Genomic DNA, 25424 nt, shown 5'->3' on the forward strand with positions numbered 1-25424 from the left:
CCTTGATATTGTCATTTCACATGGCCTTTCTACTCCAATGGTCTTTCTCACTGGTAGACCATCTCTGACCACTTCTTTATTCCACAGTACTCCTACTCCCTTACAACCCAACTTTGTTGTGCATTCACCTCCAAAGAAAATTCTCCCACAAGTCACTTGCAACTGTACTGTCAAACCCCCAAATGCCTAGCCTTTGGGATTTCATTCAGCACAATACTTCAGCAACTGTCATCTGTGCAACCCCCCACCTCCCCATGTTTGATGCCCTTGTCCCCAGTAATACCTCTACTCTCCCATTCAGATCATATCCCCTGGTCCAGCCTCCATCTTTTGTTCTCTTAAGTTCAAGGTGTGCAGACATGATTGTATCTGGTGCACAACTGAACTAGTCAGCAATGACACACCATGGATGAATAAAGAAATAAGGGCAGCACTGAAACTAAAGAAAAGGCATTCACTAGATACATGGACAACAAAACCGCAAATGACAAAAGGAAATATGAAAAGAAAGAAACTATTAAGAAGGTGAAGATATTTCTTAATTTAATTTTGCAATATCAAAAATGATATTCTACAGACAAATATTAAAGGAAAAATCATGATAGGGATAGGGCTGCTAAGGAATACACGCAATGAACTTGTAATAACAGAAAACACGGCAAAAATATTAAATAATTACTTTACCACAAGACTAACATGGACTGATGTAACAAGAGATCAAAAAAGATGATATATAAGATAGCATGGGTTTGGAGAGATAATTGATAAATAATCAAACTTAGATGGATAAAACCCTAGTCCAGATGGATTGCATAAACACATTAAAAGAAGTTAGGGAAGAGAAAGCAGAGACACATTTAGGTATATAAGACCAGCGAAAGGGGCACTCAGTAGAGCACATACCTCCACCATGCTTAGTTAACTCAACTTCATTACAATTATGCAACTCTTACTTGAGGCTGATGCTCTGTAACAACAAAGCTAAAAAAAATAAATCTTTTTATTAAGAGCTTCCATCTCACTGAAGAGACTAACAGGCAAAAACGATACCTGCGCCCATTTTCAGTGGCAGAGGTTAAAAAAAATCATTGGATAAAAGTACAGCATCATAGGACTGGCAGACAGCTAACGTGATTCCTACATTTTAAAATGGAGAAATGAGCCACATTACAAGCTCAACTGATTATTTTAAAATTGGTTGCTAGTGTAGCTATTAGCATACTCAGGATTGTTCAGCAAGTGCTGCTCAATCACGGAATCACATGTAGCAGTAGACATTTTGTTTTGGGTTTTGCAAGCATGGGCTGATTGAGTAGTCTGCACTCTGCCCAATACGAACAACCAAAGAAATGCATTTACACTTCTAGAAGCGACATATGTTAATACAGTAAAGTCCCGCTGTTTGCGACTTCCTGGTTGGCGTTTTCACTTACCTGCGCTTTGAACTTTGTATAAAAGCATCACGTGAGCAGTGTTCACTCATCTGTGGTTTCTTCTCCCTCTCCCTTTTTTCCCCCTGGAGACAACAGCCATAACAGAGCAGAGACCGGATGGTTGCAACCGAAGTGCAGCCCGAATGAAGGGATTAACATGCAAATGTACAAATCTCACTGCAATAGTGGCAGTATTCATTTTGAAATCTTCACCAACGTATTGTTCAGAGATTCCCCCATCTGTTGGATACAGACAATTTAGAGTAGAGTAACTGCCCAAACCAATGGTCACCTCACATGGCTGGAACCTAACTAATTCAGCCTCACGGAAAAGTATGTTCATTGTTCGCGATTTCGCAGTTTGCGAGGTTTTGTGGGAACATAACCATGCGAACAGTGGGACTTTACTGTATGCAAGGACCCATTCTCTGCAAACAAAAGGAATATGTTCAAACCTTGCACCTTTTTTTGAAGCACCCAGGAGCTTGGGGAACCTATAGCTCCCGTTGTTTTCTCCATGGCAATGCCTTGGCCAGAGTCAACTTGCCAACTAATCAGCATCCTTTTCTCCTGTAGTATAAATTGTTGCAATTGTTTGAAATTTGGCACTCTTGTGTTTGTCCTATGAATTCAAGACGAAAAGCTTCAGCAACATACCTTTTTCAGCAATATTCAAGTTCTGTACTACCAACTGAGGGAGTGCTAAACTGTCGGAGGTGCTCTGTTTCAAATGAAATGTAAAAGATCCCATGACACTGTTTCAAAGAACAGCAGGGGAGTTCTTTCCAGTGTCCTTGTTAATATTTACCCCTCATCAACATCACAAAAACAGATTTTCTGGTCATTATCACATTGCCATTTGTGAGAGTTTGGTGTATGCAAATTGGCTGCCGTGTTTCGCACATGACAACTGTGACTACACTTACTTCATTGACTGTAAAGTGCTTTGAGACATCTGGCGATCAAGAAAAGTTTTACATAAATACAAGTCTGTCTTTTTCTCCCTTTCAAAAACTTTAACGAGACATTTAATTCCAAAGGAATGCAGCTCCCTGAATATATTCAAATATAAAATAACATTTTCATAGAATGTTAATTGTATTGTTCCAAAGTTCCTGTTTCTTTAAATTTAAGCTGCTGAAGATTTTGAAGAGAGTTTTTGGATATTGGAGAATTTTTGTTCCAATTCCAGCAGTGTTTCACCTGAATATTGAATTTTTTTTTTTTTGCAAATCTGAACATAAGTGAAAAGATAGGGCATTAAAAAAAAAACACATGTTCATATTTTTCCTTATCACAAATTTAAAAGCTTTTGTGGAATTAACTTTCAATGTTTGATCTTCAGCTTCTTTTTTCTATTTGCTTTCATATGAAAGTCTTTTCTAATAGAAAGCACCTTTTTAGTAATGCCAAGTAGTGATATGAAAGAAATGCGCCTTATATTAGCATGACCAAAGCACATGTGAGCATGAACAATAAAAGAGACTGATACAGACAACTCTTCAAAAGTTTTGGGTTCCAGCAGTGGACAGAAGAATTTAATTCAAATACAGCTATTGGTAAAAGACATCATTCTAGTTAACATCAATGATATTAGTCCTGGAGATACATTAAACCCAGGAGAGAAGTATTTAAAACTATCTGAACAACTTATTTTAGTAAGCTTATTTCCAGTGATGTATATGTACATTGTTAACGATCAAAACTTAAGTATATTTGCAAAAATTTGAATTAATTTTCTTTTTTACACACGGATTCTATTACATAGTTTTTTGTTTCTTTCGAGCCTGAAATTGTTCTGCTTTTGCTTTCACTGATTTTACAAGCAAAGAAAGTGCATGATCTACAGGTTTCTTCACGGCTGTCATTGTCTCTTCTCCAGTAACCTCTCTCTCTTTCCTATTGAGTGATGCTGCCTGCTTCTGCTGCTCTTGTCTTTGCCTTGACTTTTCTTCCAGGATTGACTGTGTGGCATTAGTCTTCTTAAAACCAGGATCTGAAGGGTCCAGGTTGAAGAGGTGTGAAGTGTATATGGCTTGAAACCTTGGGTCAGCAACATCCACCTAGTAACAAAAAAAATCTTCTCAAACATAATATCTTAAACCTTTGTTTGAGCTGTCCAGTTTTACAATATATTCAATGTTTAAAATTTAGGCAACCTCTGAATCTTGCCAGTGATCTCCATAGTAACAGGATTATGCAGTTCAGAACTCTCATGCAATTTTTCCATGTTAGATTATCAGAATGGGAAAGCATTTAATGTAAAGCCCATTTCCTCCTTTCTATTTTTCTTCCATAGAATTACAGCTCATTGTGCCTGTGCTGGTTCTCTGAAAGAGCTATTCATTTGTCCTATTCTCCTGCCCTTTAAAGTTTTCACTTTGCAAAGTCATCCATTCTTCTATTAAAGCTATTACGGGTTCTGTTTCCACCATGTTTTCTCGTTGGGTATTTGGTGGTCTGACAATGCACTACATGAGAAAAAAATCTTCTCACTTCTCCCTTTGTTCTTTTGGTGATAGTATCGAACCATCAACTCATTGATCAATGGAAATTGCTTTTCTAATTTACTTGATCAACATTCCTCTTGATTATATTTGCTCTAATAAATTGACCCCTAGTTTCTCTGGCCTCTCTTCATAACTAAACTTGTGCTATATCTGAAATGAATTGTTCTGGGTTTACTTTCACTATCAAATTAAGTAGGAACATAGGAACAGGAGTAGGCCATTAATCCCTACAGCTTGTTCCATTCAGTTTGATTAAAACTGATCTGTACCTCAAATTAATTTATCCACCATTGTTTCAAATCCTTTGCTATCGTTACCAACAAAAATTGATAGCTCTCAAGACTTGAATATTTCAAGCGACCCAAAAGCCACACACTAGCTCTAATTCAAAGATTATACTGTCCTGTTCTGGATTCCCTCACTAGGAGAAATAGCTTTTCTCTATTTACTCTAGAAAACCCCAATAAATCTGTTGTATATCTTCAAGGTCTCCAGAGAGCTGCAGAAGTATTTGCTTGTAGCCTACTATACAAGTCATTCTGGCACATCAATTGTACTACATCATACCTTTGGAAATATACTAGGAGGTGCCAAAGGAGAAAAGTACACTTCCAAATGAGGATGTAAAAGTTTAAGAACAATATTTACTTGAACTGTAATAGAATTGTGTTTGTTTGGGTAAAATTGTGCCTGTAGTGGTTATTGTGATTATAGTCATTTCTGTGCTTCTTCATTTACCTGAAACATTTAATTGACAGTGCTGTCAATTCATGAAACTATAGAGGTTGACCAATGGGAATGTATGGGGCAGAAACATTAAAAAAAAAACAGCAGCCGTTACAGTCCCTAATTATCACATCAGAAATATGCCAGCAGCTAACAGATTCTAACCAGGAACCATTCCCTCTAGTTTTTATTCTCCATGCCTTAGGCCCATCCTTGGTCCGATCTATCTCCCCACCTATGGACCAGGAGATCATTACCCGCCTTACAATTAGCAACACAGCAGAATGGTGCTATAGACCAGCAATCAGGAGTTTTACTGACATGTTTTAAAACTTCAGAATCAGATTTAATGCGCACTATCCTGCTCCACTGTTCTACCAATCTATTTTAACATGAATCTCATCAGCAATTCACAGTAGGATATTTATATTTGACAAATATAAACATGATACAGAAATACCTTATCTGGATATGCTTTTGTTTTTTTAAAATTTATTCTTTCATGGGATGTGGGTGTCACTGGCAAGGCCAGCATTTGTTGCCTACCCCTAATTGCTCTTGAACTGAGTGGCTTGTCATCACCCTTTCAGAGGGCAGTTAAGAGTCAACCACATTGCTGCGGATCTGTAGTTACATGTAGGCCAGACCAGGTAAGGATGGCAGATTTCCTTCTCTAAAGGACATTCATGAACCAGTTGGTTTTTACAACAATCGACAATGATTTCATGGACTAGCTTTTAATTCCAGATTATTAATTGAATTTAAATTCCACGAGCTGCCATGGTGGGATTTGAACCATTGCCCCCCCCGGAACATCAGCTTGGACCTCTGGATTACTAGTCCAGTGACATTATCACTTTGCCACGTTGAATTTATTAAATGAATAATAATTACCTGGAAATTGTCTTCTTTCAGGAGTCCCTGCTTTTTAATTAATTTCTTCTTTTTCTTCTTGCTAAGATTCTGCTGTTCTACTATTTTGTCGTAATTGAAATGTCTTCGATCTTCCTCTTCATCGTCCATCATAAGCAAGGCCATTTTTGCCTGATAATGAAATATTTTGTGGTGTAAATTGACTGAACATTGTTCTGAGAACATTTAATGTGTAAACCTGCTAATTAAGGCAAAAAGTACAGATGCTCAGAACAGAGCACCCAGATGTATATAAAAGCCCGCAAGATGATACCCCTATCTTCTGTTAGTCCAGATGTTAAACCATGCTATCTGTCAGCTGTTTATGTTGCTGCAGATCCTAACTACCGTCAAGGTCATCAAGATTCTGAAAGATCATGTGGAATTATCACCAGTTTCTCCTGGGGTAGGGGCAATTGAGGCACAAGAATCATCACAATCCACCCAAGGATTAAAAATCAGAAAAGCTAAAAGAAATAGAATAAAAAGCAGAGAAAGGCAAAGAAATGAAAAAGCAAAGCATGACTTTGCTAGCAAGTAAATTTATTTTCCCTGAGTAAATCTTTTCATTTCATTGTTAATTTTCAACATTTTGCTGTAGACACACAGCAGATAAAATGTCGTGGCTGCTAATGGACAGAGCAGGGAAAGGGCAGGCAGAAAGGAAAGGAAGGACTAAGATCTATATATAGTGTCTTTACAATCCCAGGTCCAAAAGTGCTTCAAGAGTCAATGAAAAACTTTTGAAGTGTGGTCACTGATATCATGTATGGCAATGCAGTAGTATTTGCATACGGCAAAGCCACACAAACTTCAGTTAGATAAATAACTAAACAATCAGTTTATTTAGTTTGATTATTTGGATGTTGGCTGGAGGATAAATGTTGACAGGGAACTGGGAAAAAACAATGCTCTTCTTCAAAAGGTGCAGCGACAGCTTTGACAGGACTTAGCTTCTCATGCAAAAGATAAAATATCTTATTCATGCCATACACTGTGTAGTTCAATTTTTCAATATGGAGCATTTTCTAACCTTTTCCTTTTCTAAATTGCCTTCCTCCTCTGGTGCCAGTGGTTTATCCATTGACTTTTTGATCTTTTTGTGCATTTTCTTTTGTTGCAAAGCTACAAGTAAGAGATGAAAAGAATAAAATGTGAAAGTTGTTCAACATGACAACTTTGGTTAAAAAAACATTTTTGAAATATCTCAAAACACTTCACAAAATGAACTACAAAAAGCAGTGAATATTATTGCTAAGCGGGGAAACATTATACAATCACTAGTAAATCAGAAAAAAAAAATCCAATCTGCCTAGAGTATCATTTTTATTGTTTTGCTGTATATATAAATGACATCATTTAGCAGCACTTGTGTGACTGATGAACATAAACGTTTGTATGCAAAAACTGGAATAATTATCTTATTCCACATTTTCATTCTGTAACCCAACTATGGAGGTACTGGACATATTAAGTGCATATTAACCTGACAATAAAAGGTGTAAGGTCAAAGTCTAAAAGCAAGAAATAATCCCCAATCACTGTTCCACTTTAAAAAGAGACCTGTACTCTGCTGAAACAGAATGTACATACACATAAAATCAAATTTACAAACATCTAATCAGATTGTCATAACTGTCAACATAGAAAAAATACAATTTCTTTCTTGTAGCTTCAGGTTTAGTCTCTTAGCAGTTCTGTGAAAATTTCCACAAAAGATAATTTTGAGTTGCTTCTACAATGAATCTTCAGACAAGTTTTAGATAAATCTTAATAGCAGCTTTTATCTGAAGTCTTAAATTAAGATGACAACTATGATTTTATATTAATGACTAAACAACGATTTATAAACAGCAGTAACTCGTGTGCCACAATATTTAAGATTTTTTTTTTTGCTTTAAAGAGGTTTTGAAGAATGGAAGGGGCCTATCAGAAATACCACTAAAATTGTAGAGTTTCAAAATATTAGTCTGAACATTACTTAAGTTTCTAAAATCAAGAGAAAGGTAACAATCAGCTTTAACAGTGAATACAGGAAATTGGCTGTGGAGAGTTCTTGTATCCATGCATGATCTACAAATGTGTATTTTTTTCTGTTTACCTGACTGCCCCGGTTCATCTGTGAAGAAAGAATCATTCAAATCTACATCTGATGGAACCTCATCATCACTCAGTCCCTCAGCATTTTTAACCTGCACAGAAATCGGAGGAGAAATATTAAACAAAACTATATTCCATCAAAAATCAGCTACAATGATATGATGCCACTCTTGTGCACTATACAAAAATGTCAACCATCACAAATCGGAATACTGTCTTCTTCCCATTGATGGAATAGATCAAAAGATGGTTGGGGAGAGATAAATCACTTAGAGAAGCTGTTATGGGAGGACTGTGTATGACGTGCATGGAAAAAGGCCAAGTGTAGATTGCTGCAATAGCCGTTTTTCCTGACTGCAGATTTACAATGGCAAGTGCAGTCACAAACTTGCTGTCTCTCATCACATACATTTCTGAATAAAATATACAAAATGCAACTTTTATTATAATGACAGATTACAAAACCAATACTAGCCCAAATATCGATTGTGCCAAAGGAATCCTAAGCATAATTATCCACTTTAACCAGCTCACAGATTTGGTCTCCCTCCCCCTCAAATATGCTGCATCCTACAATTCAATTTCTTAACTAGAATAGTTGACAAGTAGGATGTGAAAGCTGTTCTGCTTAGTACAAATGCCAATGGGCCACATCTGTGAATATTATTCTCTCATAATCTAGCATGTTTATAATCAGCATTCAAATACGTATGCTCAAATTAGGTGGATAATTTAGTTAGCTCTAATAAAATACTCACTACTTAAATTTTTGATTAAAATTGAGGTGCGAAGCAAGCCAATACATAAACAGGGTTCCTGGCAAGCATTAGTGTGCTAATCCTGTTGGTATCCATGTGCATTTAAATCAGATCTCATTTACAGACCACTTCAGGATGACTAGTTCACAGTGGGAAATGGAGATTTAAGTTTTAGAATGAAATCTTACCTCCATGTGTAATGGGTCAATGGACATTCATATGTTGTAATCTAAATGGCAAGAGGGTGCGTGTGAAATGAACTGCTTCGTGAACACAGTTCCTCAAATAATGAAGTAGTCCATGCCTGCAAGCAGCATGACCTGGACAACAACCAGGCTTCAGCTCATAAATGCCAATTGTAAGTCTGTCTTTCTTCTTCTTCCTATCAAGTGACATTCATGCCATACAACTGCCAGGCAACGACCATAAACAAGAAAGATCCTAACCACCTTTCCACAACATTACCATTACCAAGTCTCCCACCATCAACACCAGTGACCAGAAATTCAACTGGACCAGCTACATAAATATTGTGATTTTTAAAGCAGGTCAGAGGCTGGCTATTCTGAGCAGCAAGTGGTTCATCACTTGACTCCCCAAAGCCCCTCCACCATTCAAAAGTTTCAAGTTAGGAGTGTGATGGGATACCCTCCACTTGCCTGGATAGTTGAAGCCTCAACAATGAAAAAGGACAAACAATTCCGCTTGATTGTCACACCTTTAACATTCACTCCCTCATGGGCACACCGTGGCTGTAATGCGTACTATCCACAGAATGCCCTGCAGCAAGTCACCAAGGCTACTCAGTCAGCATCTGCTAAACCCATGACCACTACCACCACCACCAGAAGAACAAAGGCAGCCCATGCATGGGAACACAATCACCTCTAGGTCGGACACCATCCAGATGTCGGCTTATTGTCATTTCATCATTGTCAAAATCTTGGAACTCGCTAACAAACAGCATTATGGGAACACCTTAAATACGCAGACTGCAGTGGTTCAAGATGACAACTAACCACCGTCTTCTCAAGAGAAACTTGGAATGGGCAATAAATGCTGGCTGTCAGCAATACCCATATCCGGAGATGAAATGAGTGAAGTAAAAAAAAACACTTTTATGGTTTTTAACACACCCCAACACAAAGATGCAATTTAGACATGACGCTGGGGGAGGTAAGAATTGTGCTGGATTTAACTATGTGTCTGTGATGTGATAATTGGAATATGCACAGATTTCAGGTAATACCACTCATAAAACAATTCCATTTACTTTGTTTGCCATTTCAGCAGAAGTTTGGAACTATTCTTTGAATGGATAACTAATTTAGAACAATGTTCAAAAACAAGGAGAAGAACTGGGTGCTGCAGTGGGTTAGAATTTTGTTGTCCCCTTCTGAGACTGGAATTCAATTTTATCCTAGACTGATGATATGAAAGTCTCAACAGTTAACTTTTCAGGCTGACAATCTTTCATCAGAAAGGTCACAGACCTGAAACGTCGAGCCAGATTTTGACTACCAAAGTGGGTCGCCTTGGTAAAAAGTGCCCCAAATTGCGAAATTTTTGCCTCAGGGGAGGGTGAGTGCAGAATGAAGTCAGGCCCACCAACCATGGAAGCAGATGCTACTAGGATGCGGGGGCAGGTGAGTGCCATGGCAGGGTGATTAGAAGGCTTGCCTCGGTTCTCTGAGACTTGATGCCAGTACTTTTAGAAGAATTTGGGCCCTCTAGCCCTCACACCCCTTATCCACGTCTCATGGTCCCTCATACCCCCACACCACCTCACCCAGTATCCACCATGGATGGATCAGGAGGCATGTGGAGATGAAAAATATGAACTTCTAAAAATCTAATGCAGCTCTCACTGTAGAGATTTGATAGTGAAAAACTCCCATTCATGAAAGCATCAAAGCATTTACATCTCATGTGGTCAATCTCTTATAAAAACAAAAACTTCCGTTCATTTCCCTAATCCTTTAATAGCCTCTTTCAGCTGTCAGTGAAACTGTGAACTCAGAACCCCCTGCTGAGATAATTATAGCTTTTCAAATGTAGCCAAGCATTCATAATGAATAGCTCTTAGGGAAACGTCAACAATGAACTCTACTGAAATTGTTCAAAAAGATGCTGTACCAGCTGGCCTGTCAGTCAAAGCAGTCCAATGGATGTCCTTTTTTAACCAAATCATTGGCAGTTGCAGCCAGGTTTTTAAAAAATAGTTTAAAGACAGGGGGATTTAAAAACCTTCAAATCACGACAGTTAAACAGACTTTATTCACCCATTCAACGGCACCTGCGTCTACTCCATGAATTTGTGTCTTACACACTATGGGTTAAGGCTCTTATAACAGCCAAAATGGGATCTGTCTGAAGTCAGGACTAAGTTCAAATGGCCCTGCTGGGTTCAGGTTTCCCTCCAATGTGAATCTTGCCCCGCCCCTTTTCCCTTCCCGGCAGAAATGGAATCTGTTGGAAATGTGGGCAGGACCTCTACATATGGCTCCCACCCGCCATGTTTAAAAGTCTGTGGAGTCTTCCAGACTCTGAAAATCTAGCCCATTAACACTTTCTTTCTCCACAGACGCTGCCAGATATGCTGAGCATTTCCAGCATTTTCTGTTTTTCATTTCAGATTTCCAGCAACTGCAGTATTTTGCTTTTGTAATTTGAAAATCCCCTCTGACTGCAATAGTCCTGTGTGAAATGAGCTTAGATAGTTCCGATCCAGTTTTAATACAAAACTGTTCCTCATCCTCACTTGGAGGCCACAGGATGGATGATGTGGGAAACAGAATAAAATGATATTCTGGTGCAGTAAGGTTGAAATTAATTTGGAGCATAATGCTGGGCCAATGTTAAGAGGGGCCTTTATTCTACAGTGGGCAGTGTTACATCTGACCTGGGAGTGCTTCATGCTGACAGTTGATGCTTGAAATGCTCAGAATTCAAATCTCCATTACTAACATCGCTCACCTCAATGAGCAAAATTTTAAGAAGCACTAGATGAAATGACCCAGTTGCTCTTGGCTCAATTCTTGTGATAGCTTTGGCGCAGTGACACATTCAGTGACCTGTGTCTGATTGGCATATCAATATCCAAGTTGGACAGCATCACAATACATAGTTCTCTGTAGCTTAGCTATATTCTCTTGGAGCGCATTACTTCATTTAGATAGATGATATCAGAGTTTATCCCTTTCAGTTTACCTTGGATGGTTATATTTGGCAAGGTAACGTCAGTCTACTTTAACATGATCCACAATGCTGTCAAAACGCATTATAAAATAAGTTAAAATTGGTTGGCTTTCGGCACTGTGTAAGTTTAAAAATTACCAAATTTGATCACAATTATAATTTGTCAATTAAACATTTTCCAGAGATTGCTTCAAGCGTGAACAGAAGAGGTACATTCTCATTTGTATGCCAATAAATGAGAAGATATAAAACAATTACAAACGGCCAGCATAAAAATAGTTTCCTATTTAAAATCCCGGAATGGTAATTCAATTAAAAAAATCTGTTTTACTATTCACGACTGCAGAATGCTCTACAAATTGCTTAAAATTTGGTAAAATAGTTGCTCACAGATTTCAATGTAAAAGAGATTGAAATGTTTAAATTCTGTAATTGCTATTTTTGATTACTGAAGTTGAAGTGACGCACTACTGCAATATCCCTGCTCGCGTGTCTCTGTAATTGAGACGGACAGCCGGCAGACTATCATCCCCATATGGATTCAATCTGGCAGCTCAGTTGTCACAATGCTTAACCTTGTTTTAACATGTGAAGCCGCCAGGCAGCCAAAAATGTCAATATATACAGATTTTAAAATCTACATAACATTAGCTGATAGCACTGATATAGCAGTCCACCACATACTATAAATATGGACAATGCACAAGTACGGAAAGTGTGCCCAGAGTATAATTCAACCCAACCACAGTCTGGCAAAAATCAAGAGGTTGCGCATAAAATGAACCTTTACTTTCTTTAAATTTCCACATTAATGAAATAGAGCTGCATTTTTGGAGAAGAAGCGGAATTTTTTTTCTCCCAAAAATAAAAAGCTTACTTTCACCTCACTAAAATATGTAAAGCCAGACATGGCAGTTAACAGAGTTCTAGACAGTGGATGTGTCACATCTTTCTGTCCAGACACAAATTAATTCTGACAATTACATAACACAGGTTGCAGCAAGTCCTAATTTAAGGAGTGTAGAGTCTGTTATATGAAGATCACATTTTCCGACCTTTCAATTATCTCTTCTTTTCCCACCTTTTAGTAAAAGCAGATATGAAATTAAAAGGCATCATATTTTCAAGCATGTCCCCAGCACAAAAAAGAATCTTAAAATGATCAGAGAACCACTACCTGTTAAGTTAACCATGCCACTTTGGTTGTATACAGACAGGTGTTAAAAGCTACCAAATGGTAACAAGGAGCTACACCAGACTATTAAAATTGTTTAAATGTTTTTGAAAAACAGGCAGCACCTGCTAAAGAACTAAAATCAGTTTCCAATGTCCCTGTCGCTATTAAAGAGGTAGGCTCTTGAGAGGTAGCCTTGTGTAAATGCTATGTTGTGTTTATAGACAAATCCAGGAGTGACAGCATTGATATGGGATTCACTAAGCAGTGGACATCTACCTTACTACTCTTGTGACTCCAAAAATGCTTTCATGGAGAGAATTCTTCCTTCTGACACTTCATAGAATGGCCTTTTCTGTCACAGATGTCGTACTATAAATGGCATACTTCTGGCTTCCTGCCAGGGTCCATAAGTAGGGAGGACCTGCTTTTCATTCTAAGCCACGAGGTGTGTTGGATGGTCAGGGTCTGGTGAAAGATCGACCTGAAATGTTAACTCTGTTTTGCTCTCCTCAGACGCTGCCAGACCTGCTGAGTATTTCCAGCATTAATTGTCTTTACTTCTGCAGGTCACATTGCTTAGACAACTCTGCCTTTGATGGGTGAAAAACCTGTGCAAAGCTTCTGACAGTTATATAAGACAGGCTGTTGAAAAGGAATTTCAACATATTTAAAAGTCAGTTACTGGTTATGCAAGCAAACCAGATGTACAGACCACAAATGAGTTATCAGTTTTTTAAAAAAGTGAAAATAAAAGTTCTTACTTTGACTATAGGCAAACACACATGTAAACCAACAGTAAGGTGGACTAGCAGGCAGAGGTTAGCTGGTTAGCCTACCAACACTGTTACTTGGGATAGCGGAAAGGGAAGATTGACTGGAGCGTTCTACCGCAGATTGTTTGCGATTGAATATGTGACTGCACAGAATATGCTATGATCTATTTCACTTCTCCAAGTGAAATAGTTGCTGGAGTTTGTTTTAAAGTTAATAACTTCCAAACCAAAATAAAACATGAGCTCTTACTTGTCTAACTCCAGTGATTTTAATTTTGAAGTTCTGCGTCCTACTGGCCAGCAAAGCCCTTTCATGCTCTATGCTTCACTCTCTTGTTTGGAATGTGACCACAATAAACAAGACAACCACATTCCACACAACTCCTATTTACATTTACATAGTGCCTTTAGTGTAGAAAAATATCCAACAGCACTTCACAGGAAAGTTATAGGACTGGAGTGTCATTTTTGAAAAAAAAGAGAAAGCACATAAAGTTAAACTACATCTGTACTTGATCAAGATTTTCTGAAGCTCTTCAATAAAGCTGCCACATAACAGAGTCACGTCAAAGGCAAGGTAGCAGAATGGATTGAAAGATAGTTACAGAATAAAAAAAAGAGGTTAGGAGTCAAGGGAGGGTTGTTGAAATCACAGAAAGGCCATGTGTGCGTGTGTCTATTTGCACTCCGGAATTGGGGGAATATTGTGTCAAAATATACAGATGATACCAAATTGGGGTTGGAGTGCATAGGTGGTTCATTTTAGCAGGTGGAAAAAAAAAAGAGGCCACTAATTACGTGGAAGGCAAGGAAGGAATAGCAGCAAAGTGATCTGGGAATACAGATGTACAAGTTGCTAAACGCAGGTTGATATGGCCAAAAAGCTTGCAGAGTACTGTAGTTCATTTCTAGAGTGAAGCATCATCACGACCTGAAACCATTAACTCTGTTTCCTTCCACAGATGCTGCCTGACCTGAGTATTTGCAGCATTTTTTTCATTTCAGAAAACTAAAGCAGCAAGGTAATGTTACATTTTGATAGAAACTTGTTTCCATACTACAAAAGGAGCACAGGGGATTTACAAGCATGTTACTGGAATTAAGCAGATGCAACTATTGGAGAAGTGAGAAAGAAACTTAAGAGGAGACCTAATTCAGGTCTTTAAAATTACAAAGGGCTTCAATAGTATGAATGAATGTTTCTACTAATGAATGAGTTCAGAAAAAAGGGGGAATAGATACCAAATAGCTACTAACAGATTATATAAAGAATTTGTTCATATAGTATAAGGAGAAACTGGACAATCCTGCCATGGAATAGTTGAAGCGGATATCTTTGCTGCATCTAGGAGAGGCTTGATGCATGCGCAAGAGAGTTGGAGGATAGAGGAATATGGGGACAGGGTGAGAGCCGGTAATTAGAGGAGGTTCGTGTAGAGTATGAACATTGACATAAATCACTTGGGCTGAATGGCCTGTTCCTCTGCTGCAGTTTCTAAGATGAGAAGAGAATTCATTAATCTCTGTTTCCACAGAATCACAGATTTGTTATAGCACAGAAGGAGGCCATTTGGCCCACCAGGTCTACACCAGCTCTCCATTTCCCTGCCTTCTCCCTGTAAACCTACACATTGTTCCTTTTCAAATGACAGTCTAATTCCCTTCTGAATGCCTCAATTGAACCTGCTTCCACCACACAGGCGGTGTATTCCAGACCTTAACTACTCACTACATGAAGAAGTTTTTCCTCATGTCACTTCTGCTTCTCTTGCCAATTACTTTAAATCTGTGCCCTCTGGTTCTCAATCCTTTCAAGTGGGAACAGTTTCTCCCATCGCCAATCTATCTTCATACCTGAAGTTCCTGATCCCTGGAATCATTCTCATGAGTCTTTTCTAATGTTTTCACATCCATTCTAAAGTACGAAATCCAGAACTGGACGCTAATTAGTGTTTTAAGTGCATTTACCCCATTTTCTACAGTTGAAACTTTTAATTCCTAAAACTAAAAATTATATTCTAGAATACACAAATTTTGTGGGACTTGAACCTCCTGGCTGAAGAAAAGGCCAGAGTTACTACCTGAGAGGGAGGCTATGTATATGTTCAAGGTTATCAATTAAATACCATATGTGGATGTGGATAAATTTTGACTGGGTATGTTTATGTAAAGGTGAATATGGACATTTTTATGGCCAAGTATAAATATGTGATGTACAGAATGGCATTTTCTCACTGGAGCTATGTTCCAAGTATGTTTGTATAGTAGGAAAGAAAATTGAATGAAAATTGTTACAAATTGACCATTCTCTACTTTCATGAGAAACCAATTGTTTAATAGTGTTAAATTAACCAGCAAAGGGGGCTAATCAATTTTGCTTGGTCACCTATTATGGCAACTTCCCTCACAAAATTATCCAAAGCATCTGGATCACATATGATGCTTGTGTGCCCCTTGATCTTTTGAGAACTAAATTCCCTCAGCACCTTTCATAAGAGGCCAGTTTCAATCACACATCTGCAAGATTTAAAAGAGAGAATTCCAATCCTGTACAATACGCACAATTCGGCCAAATTGCCAGGCTGTCTTCTCAGAACTGCGTAAATTGAAACTTTTAAATCACGTTGCCAAAGTCCCCACCCCCGGCCATACAATCTTCAAATGTTTAAAATATTAATTTAACAGATTGCCAATGCTTTAGTTTCAACATCCATAAAATGGAAATCACCATTGCCATTCAGCTGGAAACTCAGGGATTTCTCATTTTACAACTTCAGTAGGAATTTGATACATTGGTTTATCCTCTTCCGATATTTTAGCTGCAGTTTATTGCATAATTCCCATCAGGCCCAGACTATACTTCCAATTTAATTTTTCTTTTTTTTTTTTACACAGTCTGTTTACTCCCTTCATATAAGCCATTTGTTTACAGACTTTTCCAGCTTGCAAAATATGTTTCATCCTCCCTATCCATTTGCAAAAAGTTTACAAGTGAAGTATTAAAATGCAGGATCCCAGAGACTAAAAGGCCATCACTTGATTTAGACAATTTTTGTTGCTTTGAATTTTGTTGCTGAAATCTCCACGGGATTAATGGGCAGTTTCACGAAACACATTGTAATCCACATCAACCAGTTAACAGAAAGTTCCTACCAACAGTTACGTTTAGAAGCATGAATCAAACAAGTGCCAGACACTAATCCAATATTTACTTATTTTCTGAAAAAGTCCAAACAGTTAAATTAAGCAAGCACATTCCTAAACTTGACAAATTTCAATGATCAAAGTTAGTTTCCAACTTTCTGGGTGGATCAAGAAGACGTTTATTTTGCTTTAATCACAGACGACTCTTAATGATGTTTATCCTGGCAGTCACACGAAGATTAGAAATATGCAGAATGCCTTTTTTCCTCCCCAAAAAAACTGAAGGCCCGATTGTCATTCAAGTTATAAATTAAAAGAGATTATTTAAGCATGGTATGCAGTTTCCAAGTAAACAGAACTGTCTTTGGGGCCCAGCCAATATTTGTTATTCACCAGAAATTTATCATGTTTGCATAAAGGATCACATCCTATCTTTGCCTCATTTTCTCTGCAATGAAGAGGAAATAAGATTTTAATGTTATAAAGGACCAATTACCTCCTGATCTTCAATTTTGTTCTTTTGCTTTCTCTTCTGTTGCTTCTTGTCCTTTCTCTTTTCCAAGTACTGTTCCCATGGCGTCAGTATGTTACCTTTCTCCAGTTTCTTCTTTACAATTGCTTCTGTTGTTTCTTTTAGACCTGAAATAAGATGCAACTTTTTTAATTGCATACAAGATATACAAAATGCTTGGATGGTTGAAGGAGGTTCCAGTTTCAGAATTCAATTATGATGCAAAGTATGGTACTAAACAAAGGCATTATGTATACAGGAAAACTGTGGACAATCTAATCAATTGTCAGTGAGTTATTTTGCTGACAAATCAGATTAACTGTCACATGCAAAAAATAAATCACTATTATGGATAGAAAAAGATTGGTGTGTACCATCAAGCAGAATACCCAACCTAAACACACGATTTGGAAGGATGAATCACTCAATTGTAACTAGTTCTCTCAGCATTTACGTTGCATTACTAATCAAATTTTGGACCCAATGTTCTTTCCTCCACAGTTCTGCCTGGGCACAGGTCAGTTGGAAGGCACCCAAACTGTGCTTCATGCTATTTAACCCAAACTGCACCTGGATTGCTGGGTCCAATAATATTAGCCTCCTAGTTCCTGGTGCAGGCCTGTCTCTTGGTTCACAAGCAGTAATCAGCGGCCTCCAGCCCCAATCTGCATCTTGCTGGTCCTGTACAGAATAATCACTTACCTTCTTGCTAGTCTTCCAGGATCCACTCTGATCCTGTAACCTGAATGGAGCTAGACACAATATTTCTTCTCCAAGATGCCACCTGCTCTATGACCCAATAAGACAGCAAGGGTGGGGATGTCACCTTAGAGCTGTCCTACCTCCTTTTCATGGCTGTCCCACACTCAGTCTGGGTGATGTTAGTGGGGTGAAGGACACTTTGGTTTTTATTTTCAGAACTGATCTACAGGCTTTCAGTGTCTCCCATTTTCTTTATTTCCTTGGGTCTGCAGTTATTAATAAGGTTATTGTTTCTCATGTCTTGCTTACTTCTTTCAATTTTTTAATAAAGATTAAGCATCAGTGGTGACTCAGTGATAACACTGGTGCCTGAGTCAGAAGTTTGAGAGCTCAAGCTGCACTCCACAGAACTGAACATAATCTAGACTATCGACATCAACCTAACATCATCCTGGGGGTTATCATTGACCAGAAACTGAACTCGACTAGCCATATAATTACTGTGGCTACAAGAGCAGGTCAGAGGCCCAGAATCCTGCATTGAGTAACTCGCCTCCTAACTCCCCAAAGCCTGTCCACCATCTAAAAGGCACAAGTCAGGAGTGTGATGGAATACTCTCCACTTGCCTGGATGAGTGAAGCTCCAACAACGCGCAAGAAGCTTGACACCACCCAGAACAAAGCAGCCCACTTGATTGGCACCCAATCCACAAACATTCAGACCCTCCACCGCTGACACACAGTGGCAGTGTTGTGTACCATTTACAAGATGCACTGCAGGAACTCAGCAAGGCTCCTCAGACAGCACCTTCCAAACCCATGATCGCTATCATCTAGCAGGACAAGGACAACAGATACATGGAAACACCACCACCTGGAAGTTCCCCTCCAAGCCACTCACCATCCTGACTTGGAAATATATCATCGTTCCTTCACTATCGCTGGTTCAAAATCATGGAACTGCTTCCCGAACAGCACTGCAGGTGTACCTACATCACATGAACTGCAGTGGTTTAAGAAGGCAGCTCACCACCATCTTCTCAAGGGTAATTCGGGATGGGTAATAAATGCTGGCCTAGCCAGTGAAGCCCACATCCCATGAATGAATAAAAAATAGCTTCAGGCCTGTACTAAGGGGTGTCATTCTGTCAGTGGCGGTGTTCTCAAAAGAAATGTTAAATTTTTCTAGCTGTAATGTACAAGATCCCATAATGCTGTTTTGAAGAGGAGGAAGCATGTTTTCCTGGCCAACATTCATCCCTTAACAAACATCAAAAAAATTATCTAGTCATTTGTCACATTGCCCTTGGTGGGCCCTTGCTGTGCACAAATTGGCTGCTGCATTTCCCCACATTATAACAGTGATTACACTTCAAAAAGTACTTCAAAAACACTTTGTAACATCCTGAGGTTTTGAAAGGCACAATATTTGTGCAAATTCTTTCACTGCCTCAAATTATGGTTACATTCATTAAATTGTGTATTCATTTACCATTATTTCACTTCTGCAAAATGGCCTGAGTTCAAAACTTGCCTGTTGTTTTCTGACCGCATTTTCAGTTTTGCACTGGCATCACGTTCGTCAAGAACAAAACCGTTTTTTCAACTGACCAATTAAAAATTGGTTCTTAAACAGAAATGCATTATGTAATGAACACCAGAGATAGATGGGCACAAAACGGAGCCTGTAATGCAACATGAAAAGCTGGCACTTGCATTTGGAAGTTCCTGATCATTTATAGCTTTTTATTTAATAAGGGGTAATTCCATTAGTACTTTACCTGGTCAGCACTAAAATTTTAAGCCACATTCTCATATCCTTTTAATTATGTCCCTTCACACAGGAGATTCAGGGGCTATTTACTACAAAAATTATTGAATACCATCAGAGAACAGGAATACATATTACACACAGGAATACCTGGGAAATGGCAGTTTAGTTGCAAGTCCTTTCAGATTTCAAAACAATTTTCAATGTGCCGGATAACTAAAACAAGATGTTTTGATATTTCTGGCAACAACTAATTGACAACACTTGTTGACAGTTCTGCAATACTGGCACAGACATTAGTTATTATTTCAAAAAAGGATAATGTTTCATCATCAGACCTAATTTTATTACCAGCAGTCAGCGCATGTCCCTTACAGATTAGACAGTATTATCTGGCCCATCCACGCTCTCATCAGTGTTCATTTTTTCTTTTGTAAACATAAATTTTACTTCCATCCTATTTTCAATCAAGACTGTTTTATGTCCTAGCAGTGAGTCCACAGGAATTTATTAGCATCATTCAGGAGATTGTTACTGCATTACTACTAGAGATAAATTCTGCAATTTCAAGAGGAAAAGAAATAGGGTGGAATTGTCCCAGATTTGCACCAAATGTGGTAGCGGGCGTGGAAAAAGACGTTTTACCTGCCGGCCACAATGGCGGATTTTCGCAACGTATCGTCCCTTTCCCGGCGCATCCCGCCTCATTAATAATGCGTTCACGGGAAATATGCCAGATTGCTGGTGGGTGGGCTCGGATTTATCTGCCACAACGTGACCTCAGCATTTCCTCGCTCCAGGCCCCATATTTAAGGCACACCAGAACGTAGCCTACTTCATGTTGGCAGACCAGTACTGCTCCAGGCAACAGATGACCCCGAAAGGAAAGGTGACGGCAGCCCCCAAATTTAGTGATGCCTCTCTGGGGCGCCTGCGGGGTGCAGTGGAAAGCAGCTGCGATATCTTCTACCCCTACTTTGGCCGCAGGAGGTCCACCAGAGTCACCAATCCAGCCTGGGAGGAGTTGGCAGTGGCAGTCAGCGCCAATGGAGCACAGAGGAGGTCAGCCATCCAATGCAGGAAGAGGATGAATGCTCTCATCCGCTCTGCCAGGATAAGTCAACCATCTCAACACACACTCCCAAACCCAGCACACATCCACAGGGATCCCACACCTCAAGTGACAACACCACTAACTCTCTCACACACCCTTACATCTCCATCAGACTCTCATCCTCTGGAGCTCACATCCTTATCCTGCCCATGGTTTCACTCACCACACAAACATTCCATGCAGTACCATGCCTCCTGCTCAGACACTCTCCATCTGTTTTCATGCAGAAGAAGTTGGTTCACAACAGGAGAGGTCACAGACCAAGGGTGGAGTGGTCCACATTAGGCCCGCTCACTCACTTTGAGGAGTGTGCCATTGCACTGACCGGTGAGGACGTGGACCGTGCCTGCAGCGACAGTGAGGTCATTGACGAACACCCACGTCAGGATCCTGCATCACATCATTACTCTCTCAAAGCAATTGAGTGCTCTCTCTCCTGTTTTTGACTCTGCTGTCATGCACTAAACATCTCCACCTTGGTTCACAGGGAACTCTGTCAAGCGACCGACACCCTCAGCCAGCCAGTCCATCAGCCCCATCCAGGTCCTCACCTCCAGCGAAGAGGACACCACCTCCACTGAAGATCTGGAAATAAGCAGCCTTGAAGACCTGTCACAGCACTTACCCACACCCTCCACCAGCACAGAGACACACCTCAGTGGGACCTAGGTCTACAGCAGGCTTGGGTTCATAATCTGGTGGTCACATCACGGACACATGTCCGCAGCAAGAGGAGGCAGGTTCGCTGAGCTCCCCGATACTCGGAGGACTGCTGAGGAAGAGGCATTTGTGAGGGCCGAGTCAGAGACGAGCCTCTGGATCCGGCCTTCCAAATCATCATGGAGAGTCAGCAGAAGGCATGGGAACATCACACAGAGCTGTTGGAAGTCCTCAACAAAATGGCACGGGAGTCGGAGGAGTCTGTCCGCCTGCTCTCTGATGAATCGGTGCCCACATGTGCACGGATGGAGGTCTCCATGGGAAGGATGGCGGATGCCATGGAGACCCTGGTCCAGCAGAACACGGAGACCTGCACTCCATCACAGTAGCCATGGGTGAGTTACTGCAGTGGCAACGCAAGGGGGAAACGGCACCTTGATGTCCCTCCAGGTGCTCATACCCCTCAAGGAGCCAGGCAGAGGCCCTCGGGCACCCTAAGGGAAAAGGAGTGACAGCTGGACACCCAGGGGCCATCCACTCAGCAATCTCAGAAGATGTCCACTCCCTCCCAGTCCCCTTTGCCTGTGACCCCCTCAACCTAGTCTTCTGACACCGCAGAGCGAGCAGCTGGCCCACAGGAGGACACATGCTCTGATGCGTGCCAAAGTCATCGGAGGCAACAGGGCCACCAATGCACAGGCTGTCTCCACCCCTGCTGCGGATGCCAGGGCAGCACCTAGAAGAAGTGGTAGGCCTACAAATGTTAAGAAATTCTGATCACTAGTGGTTGCAAGGGTGAACACATTTTGTCACTTTATAATCTGAAAACGTATTCACTTTCAATGAATAACGTGTAATGTCTTTCAGCTTCATTTACAAGCTTCATGAGTCCTCTCCCTGCATCCGCCCCCACTTGCAGGTCAGCTGCACACTGCCAGACCACGTGATTCTGGAGGGAGAAATGTGTATGGGGGACAGGGCCTTTTGGAGCCTCGTGCAAGCATTCTCCCCCGCATGCGGAGCCTTCATCTATCACGCTTATCTCACTGTCCTGAGCATTTTCAACGCTGCCTGCTGGGATTCTCTTTCAGTTGTCCATCTGAGCTGAGCTGCATCTCCGCCCACCCACACAACATTTATGCCCATCCAACACTAGGCTCCGCTCACTTTTGATCTGCACAGTATGGTAGTCATTAAGTTTTTGATTAGCTGCCCCGTCCTTTCCCCTTCCCTAGTCACCCATGTCCTTTTCCCCCATCAATTGACCCCCGGCATCACCTTCGACCTCCCCACTGTTACCCTACAGCCTGAACCCTCATCATTTCAGGACGTCTAGGTGAACGTGCACATTCCCTACCTTCCTGAAAGTCCAACCCCCATCCACAATGACCTTCTTGACCTCCTCCTTCTCACCCCCAAGGCCCATGTTTGCCTCTGCCACTCCTTCTATCGGTACTTATGCACCCTCACCCTCCCACCCTACTGGCTCCCTCTACCCCCTCTCATACTCACCATTCCCTCCCATCACGCCCACCCTGAGTTCACTCCCCATGAAGCAGTCATTAACTCCACAGTCCCCTCCCCTGCATATTCACCTGGACATTCCACACCCCTCTTACTCCTTCCCTCCCTCCGAATTCTCTCCTGCCCCCGGACACCTTCCCCCCTCTGAACTCCCTCCCTTACATCTAACTCACCACTTGCAGCATTCTCCCGCTATACCTTCCTCCACCCCCACCCCAACCTCACCACCTCGACACCTTTGTCCTCACCCCAAATTCACACCTTCGTTCCCCTCCCTCCCAACCTCACCCCCCCCAACACCTTAGTTCCCCCCCCCCAGCCCCCCCATCCTCATTCCCACTCAACTTCACTTCCCCCCACCCCCAGTACTCCTTACTCTCACACCTAGACTTTCCTCTCCCCGCACCCCACTTTGCTGATCATCCATACCAGCCCATGGCACAGCCCATGAAGTTTTAAGGCAGGCCTGAAGCATGAAAGGAGACCATGGCGAAGTCTGTGAAGGTCCAAAGCCTCAGTGAAGTCAAAGCTGCTGCGTGGAGACCTCCCAGATTCCGAAAGCTGCTTCCCAGCAGAGCAAATTGCATGAGGATCTACCCAGCATGCGATGCAGGTGTTCCTCCAGGGTCCAGTAGCTGTAAGGCCCCAGCATCATCATCTACTCAGATGTCCACGATCTGAGCAAGGCCCTAAAGGTAAGTCCCAACTTCTGCACATCATGCTTGTCCAGACGTGTCCTGGGCCGGCGTGTTTTCCCACTGGCATAACAGTAAATCGGGTGTGGTGGGACGATTCCGATCAGGCCTTCCTTTGCATCCAATTAGTGGGATGCAAATTGGGTTCATGTCAGCCTCCAGCGGGATTTGCAATCTGCCATGGCAGGCACCATTGAATGATCCCACTGATTTCATGCAGGTGTGAAACAGATTTCTGCCCCTCCTGCCAAATTCTCCCCACCTGCTGCCAACAGGAGTGGATAATTCCAGCCATAGTCAACCCACGTCTTTCTTCAAAATCACTACAAGCAAAGGGCCAAGAATGATCTTTTCCTCGTCTTGATAAGCATGCTTTTTTATCGCTATGATATTGTAGAGTCATACTCTAGCTCACTTATCTATGAACTGCAGTTCTTTCATCCTTCTTCATGTCTTTACACAGTCTGATGTTTCCTGAACACCAGGCAGAGACAAATACCATAATTTCTATCAGCTGCTCTTGAGCTTTGCAATCTTTTACTCATTCTGGGCTTTGTGTTGTATCCAGGAGTTAGTGAATCTATCAGGTCACCAGTTACCATTCCAACTGCATCAGACAAAGACAAAAGGGCAGCTTTTCAGCTGAAACAATGGATGTCAAAAACCAGTCAACCGTTTTCATTTGAACACTATGCTTGCTTGTAGCTTTAACATCTGGTACATTTCATTTATTAAAACAAACATTACGTGTTACAAATATAGGATGAACACCTGAGAGCGTATTGTTATTGGGGCTTTAGATGGCACACATTGCCAGAGGGAAATTCGAGAGTTTTAGAAGCTTTCCCTGAGCCCATAGATTAGAATGCAGTTTTCAATATCCGCTCTATTTCTAATGTCACGTTATTACATATTTTTAAAGTTATGCCACAATTTGTTTTTTTCAAATCAAGACTGACTAGCACTGTGTCCACAAGAGGTTATCAGCATAGTGCAGTTACAATCTCCTGAATAATTATTATTAGAGATCAGTTGTGTAGTTGTTGAGAAGAAAAATTGGTAAATATCCTGGACTTCACCTTTGCAAAAGAAAAGAGAAATAGTGGTCAACTCACACACCTTTCTTGAAACTCATTACAAGCTAGGGGCCAAGAAAATATAAAAGCAAAAAACTGCAGATGCTGGAAATCCAAAACAAAAACAAAAATACCTGGAAAAACTCAGCAGGTCTGGCAGCATCTGCGGAGAGGAGCACAGTTAACGTTTCGAGTCCGAATGACCCTTCAACAGAACTAAGTAAAAATAGAAGAGAGGTGAAATATAAGCTGGTTTAAGGGTGGGTGGGACAGGTAGAGCTGGATAGAGGGCCAGTGATAGGTGGAGATAACCAAAAGATGTCACAGACAAAAGGGCAAAGAGGTGTTGAAGGTGGTGATTTAACTAAGGAATGTGATAATTAAGGGTAGAAAGCAGGACAAGCAAGGTACAGATAGCCCTAGTGGGGGTGGGGTGGGGTGAAGGAATCAAAAAAGGCACTAAAAGGTAGAGATAAAACAATGGAAAGGAAATACATTTAAAAATAATGGAAATAGGTGGGAAAAGAAAAATTTATATAAATTAGTGGGAAAAAAAGAGGGGGATCGGAAAGGGGGTGGGGATGGAGGAGAGAGTTCATGATCTAAAATTGTTGAACTCAATATTCAGTCCAGAAGGCTG

At 40.7% G+C, this 25424-nt stretch overlaps 1 protein-coding gene across 1 annotated transcript in view; it reads right to left on the reverse strand.

Annotated features, from left to right (window-relative positions):
• Positions 1 to 2942: 2942 nt before the first annotated feature.
• Positions 2943 to 25424, reverse strand: part of esf1 (ESF1 nucleolar pre-rRNA processing protein) — a 66875-nt gene continuing 44393 nt past the window's right edge. Inside the window, exons 11-15 of the mRNA XM_078556461.1 lie at positions 17228 to 17370; positions 7683 to 7773; positions 6615 to 6706; positions 5564 to 5713; positions 2943 to 3496 (exon numbers count right to left, since the gene is read on the reverse strand). Coding sequence (XP_078412587.1) covers positions 3194 to 3496; positions 5564 to 5713; positions 6615 to 6706; positions 7683 to 7773; positions 17228 to 17370 — 779 coding nt within the window. The 3' untranslated portion in view covers positions 2943 to 3193. The remainder of the gene's footprint in view (positions 3497 to 5563; positions 5714 to 6614; positions 6707 to 7682; positions 7774 to 17227; positions 17371 to 25424) is intronic.

The sequence above is a fragment of the Cetorhinus maximus genome, chromosome 14 (assembly GCF_964194155.1).
Source record: "Cetorhinus maximus chromosome 14, sCetMax3.hap1.1, whole genome shotgun sequence".
NCBI classification, from domain to species: domain Eukaryota; kingdom Metazoa; phylum Chordata; class Chondrichthyes; order Lamniformes; family Cetorhinidae; genus Cetorhinus; species Cetorhinus maximus.